This window comes from Acanthisitta chloris, unplaced genomic scaffold, assembly GCF_000695815.1.
Source record: "Acanthisitta chloris isolate BGI_N310 unplaced genomic scaffold, ASM69581v1 scaffold16309, whole genome shotgun sequence".
Lineage (NCBI taxonomy): Eukaryota > Metazoa > Chordata > Aves > Passeriformes > Acanthisittidae > Acanthisitta > Acanthisitta chloris.
Window position 1 is genome coordinate 1694 of NW_008691006.1, and position 7084 is coordinate 8777.

At 47.4% G+C, this 7084-nt stretch overlaps 1 protein-coding gene across 1 annotated transcript in view; it reads left to right on the forward strand.

Annotated features, from left to right (window-relative positions):
- Positions 1 to 6: 6 nt before the first annotated feature.
- OLFM1 (olfactomedin 1) overlaps positions 7 to 7084 on the forward strand; it is a 20191-nt gene continuing 13113 nt past the window's right edge. Inside the window, exons 1-2 of the mRNA XM_009082073.1 lie at positions 7 to 141; positions 5813 to 5968. Of these exons, the coding sequence (XP_009080321.1) occupies positions 91 to 141; positions 5813 to 5968 (207 nt within the window). The 5' untranslated portion in view covers positions 7 to 90. The remainder of the gene's footprint in view (positions 142 to 5812; positions 5969 to 7084) is intronic.

A 7084-nucleotide genomic window follows, 5' to 3' on the forward strand; every position in this document is an offset into this window, starting at 1 on the left:
ACCAACCCAGAGGAAAGCTGGCAGGTCTACAGCTCTGCCCAGGATAGCGAGGGACGTTGTATATGCACAGTGGTGGCACCTCAACAGACAATGTGCTCGCGTGATGCCAGGACAAAGCAGCTGAGACAACTATTAGAAAAGGTAATGGGTGATCCCTTCTGGCAAAGGTGGTTTGGTTTGATGTGACATTTTTTTGGGGGAAAAAGCTGAGCAGGTTGGGCTGTGCTTTGTTTCCAGGGATGATGCACCCCTTGGGCCAACCCTCCCATATCATAGTTATCTCCATGCATGTAGTGAGGAATAATCAGCTGCAGGGAGGAGGATAAATCCCTAAGTGTTTCTGAGGCACAGAGGAAAGCCTGGCCTAAGGTCAGGGTAAAACTGCTGAGATCAAAGCAACAATATTGAACCATAGCACCAAAAAAACCCATATAAAAATAATTTACCTTTTTTTCATTACGTTGACACAAGCAGTTTCAAAGGCTGAGCCTCAACGAGAGGAGAGAAGATGGAATTAAAACCCCAAAGCCCACACATTCCTTGCCAGGCTGATATTAAAAAGGTCGAGGTAAACTGTACAAGCTGTCGGCATCAAGCAGCACCGAGATGACAGTTAGTGGTTTGCTTTCTAATACTGACATCCACTTGATTAGTTTTTAATAGTCTGCTGTCCAGAAAGATCAAAGAATCTCATTAGGGAAACATTCCCAAGAAGAAGAAATTTTCCAGATAATAGATTTCACTGTAGAAATGCTGGTTCTTGTGAAATGGTGCTCTTTTCTTTAAAAGATAAGCTGACTCCTGTGCTGGATATGTAATTATTCCCCATGCCCTCATGCTATATTGGCATGTGTTGTGCATGGCAAAAGAATTTGTGTCCTGCTGCTTTGGGGAAGCTGATGAATTAGTTCCCTATAACAATATTAAACCTACACTTAACTGATTTTTCCTATGTGATAAGGACAATCAAGCAAGCCAGGAAACATTTAGCCCTAAAACAATTCATTGGGATGGCAGAGGCTTCTAAAAATAATCCCACTCAAGCTTTTATTTCCCTGAGCAATAACACAATGGGTCCATTTGCCTAAGAGGCAGCAGGTGTTATATTTATTAGTAGCTGACATGGGTGTCCAAGAGCCAGAGTGTTCCCAGAACTGCTCAGAGGCAATAAACCAGCAAGATTTGACCCATTGCCCTCTGCTAATGGGCAGGAGTTGGGTGGACAAGACTTGGGATAACATCAGGAGGGTGGAAGTGCTCAGTGATTTTTCCCTTATGCAGCTCTCCAGTGGATGAAGTGAGGGAGGAGAGCAGCATTTCTAGGCATGTGTTCTGGAGATGTTACCTGCCTGCATCTCACTCCTACACTAACCTACATGAAAAAACCCAAAATAAAGGATAGGCTCTTAGTGCCAGACAACTGATTTTGATGAGGGCTGGAATGTTAATCCCTGTAGGCAAATACAGCTGCAGCAAAGAGCTTCTCAGGAAGGATTTCAAACCTGAAAACTCCTTCCCTCAGCTGACACTTTAGCTTGGTGATGGGTAAATTCACAGCTCTTGGTTCCTCTCTGCCAGCAGATGAAGCAGCATAATGTGTCAAAGAGGTAATTGTGTTGGATTTTCAAAGGAGCAGACCTGGAAGTCACCTATGGAAATGATGAGGCATTGCAAGAAATGAGCTGCATTTGTGTGTGTATGTGTGAGAGAGAGCACAAACCAATTGCAGCAGCTTCAGTGGAAATCTGCACACAGAAGCTTCAGCAGCTGAATGTTGAGGTTCAGAGCTGCCAGGATCACATCCATCTATGCTCAACTCATGGGGATGAGCATCTGCATAGGAAGTGCAGTTCTTGCAGGCTGGGATTGAATCCTGGGCATCCCTCAGGGCCAAGAGCAGGAGGTGAGGGAGCCAGGGCTGTTCGCCACCGCACAAACTGTTCAGCCCAGGTTTTGACACTTGAGGTGTCTGAGCTCATCCTTGGCTGGAGTACACGGAGTCCTTCCAGCCTGATATGTGTCAGGTGCTGAGTCCACATCTTGGACTGCATCCAAACCAAGATATCACCTAAATCCTGTTCATAAACAGATTATGTTTTATCTTCAAAGGGAGTTTTATTTATTTCTTTTGGCCCTTATCGGGGAGGACTTCCTCCTCTCATGGTTAAACCATCCTTGGTTTCCTGCCAAGTCTTGATCTTTGCCAGCACTGATTTCCAGATTAAACAGTTTTGTTCCTTTGATAATCACTCACCAGTATATACATAGGACAAAGACATCTCAACCTTCACTTTGCCTTCTACAGCCCTTATAAGATGAATTTTTCATGTCCTGGACCATCAGCTGGATCCATCTCTCTGCTAATTTTTCTCCTAGACCATGAAAATCTCCCTCAAGATGCCTCATGCTGTTGCTCCAACAGTTTGGCTGCCCAAGGCTAAAGATTCATCTCAATTCCAACCCCAAAGATGAGTTTAGATCACCCTTTAGGAGCTGACATGAAAGGCAGATCCACAGGGAAGCTTGAGCAGGGTTTAAACCATGGCTTTGACCTTCTGAGGTCATCAGGCCAATATAGACTCTCTGTTCCTCTGGTTTAATTCTGAAGCAACTTGTTGTCAAACAAGATGACAAGAACAGCCCTGGAAGTTTCATTTGTATTAATTTTCCATTTCAAATGCTAAAAATAACTCCTTTCCCCAAGACAATCTCAGGTATCTCTCACATTAGCTTGATGAAAACGAGGTTTCATGTTGAGAGTGGGGGCAAAAAGCCTTTTTTGAGGACAGCAGTTAATGGATGAAGCTGAGGGAATTTGAGAGACAGGATCCTTGGGTCTGAGTTCATTAGAGCACTTATGTACATGCTTAAGTTTAAGCTAGGAACAGTCTCATTGAAACCTAATCATGTGCCAAAGTACTTTGCTGGATCAAGGGCATAATATGCTAATGAAGGAAAACAAGCAGATCTTCAGCTGCTGAAGCACACATTGCTGTCAGGGATGAGGAGTGATAGAGACTGACTTTCAGCAAGTCTGGCCAGAATCTTGCCTGTTTGAAAACAATATAGGCAACCAACAGGGCTTGTAAAATCCACCCCAAAATAACACAGCAGCTAATTTTAGGTATCTCTGCTTAGAGGCATGTGAGGAGGTTGTTTTCCTCTGCACTTGAGGAGAGGAAGAAACACTCCAGAGGTGTTTCAGAGCAGCAGCCTGAGTGAGATGCTCTGATAGCAGAGTCTGTCTCCCTTCCCACCATCCAAGAGGCAGCACAAGGAGTTCCCCACTCCTTACTCAGCCCCTATGGATTCTACTGGTCTATCATTACAGAAATGCTCTTTACTGATTACTTGCAGCTTGGTCTTTTGTTAGGGTTAGGCATTAGGCAACTAAATGGGATCAATTTTGCATGTTCCCTGTAAGTCATTCCTATCCCAACCCATTGGAATAACTCTGCTGTGCAGATACAGCTTGACTCAAAGGAGGAGAGACTGGATCAGTAGAACAAGAATGTCTGCAGAACAACCATGCTTGTCTAAGACTGCCCTTCTCCTGCCTGGGGGTAGAGAGAGGTCTTCAGACTCCTCCACACCAGCCCAGATGAATTAGTCCACCAAGAGCTCACATTCCCTGGGGAAGGCACAGCTAAATGGGAGCTGAACAGGCTCAGGCTGAGCTCAGGTTTGCTCCTTCCCTCTCCAAACCAAGAAGGTCTCATCCTGCTCTTCCCTGCTCCTCACACCTCCCTGAGCAGGTCCTTGGGGGTGGTCAGGATGGATGCTGGTTCATCTCCAGGTGATGTGTGGGACTCAGAGCCTGAAAATATCTTCCCCTTTGCTGAGGAAGACCAGCAGACCCCCGGAGCAGTTGTACAGAGTGTCTCCTTGCTGTTGGCCTTTGAAATACAGGTCGTCCATACATTTTTAATAGATCCCTGTAATAGTTTCCTTGTCATCATGCATGAGCAATGGGCATTTTGATGACTTCCAAGCTGCAGACACCACAGTTGGCATTTGACCTGTGCTGCTTTCAGCCAGTAGTCACGGAGCCCTGGCTGTCCTGCCGTGCCCTCGCTCTGTCACTCGAGGTAAGTCACAGCAGCCCAGTGTGATTTGCCAGAGGGAATATTACACTTGTGCCCTCCTTCCCCATCCCAGTCCCTGTGCATTTGGCTGTGGAGAGGCTGGAAATGGGAGCGGATGTGGCAGCAGAGGCACTGGGAAGCGTCTCGGAGAGGATCCGCGGAGACGGTGCTGCCTCACATTTGGGTTTTGCTCTGCTGCCCACGGCTGAGGAGACTTGATGAGGAGACTTGAGGCAGGAGGGCTGGAATGTGAGGGCCCTGACACAGCAGCAGGCTTGGATTTCTGATTCACTTGAGCCACCGACGTCATCCCCACGGTGCTGACAGTCACACTGCTGAGGGTGACGTGGCAGTGGCAGGAACACCAGTCGTGGGCTGAGCCCTGCAGTGTCCCAAGCCTGGCACAAACACATCCATCCCTGCTGCAGCCACCTTAAATATGGCTCATTGCTTCATGCTAAATAGCTGCTTCAGTGCCTGCTGATGTCAGAGCCTCACTTCCCCCTCTCCCAGCCTGGAAAATGAGAGGGAATATCTCAATAAATAGTAGCCTAGCAGTGTCATAGTAGCCTAGCAGTATCTGAAGGAGCTACAAGGGAACCAGAGAGGGACTCTTTGTTAGGAGCTGCAGTGATAGCACAGTCTGCATCCTCATAGCACCTCTCAGGATCTGAAGGGGCTACAGGGAAGCTGGAGAGGGACTCTTTATTAGGAACTGTAGTGGCAGGACAAGGAGTAATGGGGATACGTTGAAAGAGGAAAATTTAGATTAGATATCAGGAAGGTTTTTCCTGTGAGGGTGGTGAGACACTGGCACAGGGAAGTAGCAGATACCCCAACCCTAGCAGTGTTCAAAGCCAGGTTGGATAAAACCTTGAGCAACCTGCTCTGGTGAGGAGGTGCCTCTGCCCAGGAGGTTGGGACTAGATGATCTGTAAGGTCCATTCCAACCCCTAAAAATTCTATGATTCCATGAATAAATCAGATAGTAGCCAACCTTCAAAACCGGGTCAGCCTAGCTGGCATTTCCCTCCCTCCTGACACCCTCAGCTCTTTTTCTCACGATGAGCCTAGCCAACCTTCTTGCATCATTCCTTCAGCAGGGCCAGATGGGCTCCTCCCAGGGAGCTCCGGGATGCGGCATCGCTCGGCTCCGAGAGCTGCCGACGCGGCACGACCATCCGAGCAGGCAGGGACCAGTGGGGTGCCATCCTCCCACGGCACTTCCCAGCTTCAGGATGCCTTCCCCTGCAGCTGGATTTGTTGTGGCAGATGCTGTGTAAACAGCTAATGGAGTTTTAGTAGCTGGGAGTGAATTGTGCACTTAGGCAATCAGCCTCGCTTACGTCCATGAGGAGATGGAAATGTGCACCTGAGCTGAGGCTTCCTCACAGCCAGGTGTATTTCTGCTCAACTGAGAGCTCTCCTTGTGTGGTGCCCCTCCAGCCTCTCCAAGAGGCCATCATACATTTTAGCCCTGACTACACCCCTTATTTGCATGTGAGATGGGTAAGTTATTCTCTGCAGCAAAAACGTTTAGGAAACCAATTTGCTCTGGTTTCGAGCACGAGGTCATAATGTATGAGATGCTGTTGATTAACTAGTAAATAATGCATGGGGCTGATTGCCCTTTAGCTCTGCTGACTGTGTAGGAAAAGGTCAGCATTGGGATGCTGCTGCCTTGCTGCTCGAAGCACCTTCTTAATGAGTCCCTTCTCGTTTGACAGGTGCAAAACATGTCCCAGTCGATAGAGGTGTTGGACAGGAGGACTCAGAGAGACCTACAGTACGTGGAGAAGATGGAAAACCAGATGAGGGGACTGGAATCAAAATTTAAGCAAGTGGAAGAAAGCCACAAGCAGCACCTGGCAAGGCAGTTTAAGGTATGTTTGCTTTCCAAACTGCTAATGGAGCTGTGGCCAGGGAATTATCAGGGTGTGCACGGGATGTGGCCCTGGTTCCTGTCAGAGGTACCACCCATGAGCTCCCTCCTTCAAAGCATGGCCAGATCCAGGTTGTGGCATCACATCCTCAGCCACAATACGTTTTTCTATAGGATAGAAGGAGAAATCTTCATGCTCCCACACCCACAAACCACCTGGCTGCCCCAAAAAGAGCAGCACAGGATGGTTCCATAAGGAGGTCTGCAGGGAGATCCTGGGGTGGCTTTGATCTGGGCAAGGTGGGTTTCCCTCCATGGCCAGGCAGCCCTTCCCCATGCCATGCCCAGGACCTATTTCTTGGAAAAAGCCAGGAACTGGAGCTCCATTTCCATTTCTGCAGCACATGGCAATGGGTTGTCCCCAAACCATGTCCCTCCTCGGGGTTGCTGTAGCAATGGATTAATCAATCCAACATCACCCCCAAAAAAATCCCCTCCAAAACTACAACTCTCACAGTTGTCCTCAGGCTGGCAAACTGCACATCTCAAGGAATTGGTCCCATTTTGAACTCTCTGATGGATTCTGTGTGTTGTATCCTGGTGCTGTACAAGGAAGGAGTGGAGCTCCAGCCTTTGGAATGCATTTGGCATAGAGAGCAATGGCCAAACCCTCAAGAACTTGGTTGAGAACAAATAAAATTGGCACAAAGAGGATGTTAGCAATATTTGGAATCTTAAATTTTAGTTATGCTATGGGTTAATAGATATAAAAAACCCAATTGAGAAGATTTCTAGTGACATTTGGGGCCTTTCCTAGTCACCCTGCTGATTCCCAACCTCACTTGCAGGCAGCTGCCCAGCTGGCTGGTATTTTAAAGCAGATTTATTTTTTTTTAATGTTCAATACTGAAATACCCAGATTATATCATAAAAAGCTGGGAAAAAGGTTCTGAAAACTTTTCACCAACTCCACCTCCTCCGCTCCCCATCCCCAGCTACCGCAGGCCCCTAAATTTAGCTCTGCAGTCTGGATGTAAGGACCATCATTCTGATTTGAGCATGAATTTCTTCATTTATTTATTTCTTTTCTTTCTTATTCTTTCCCCCCCCCCCCTCC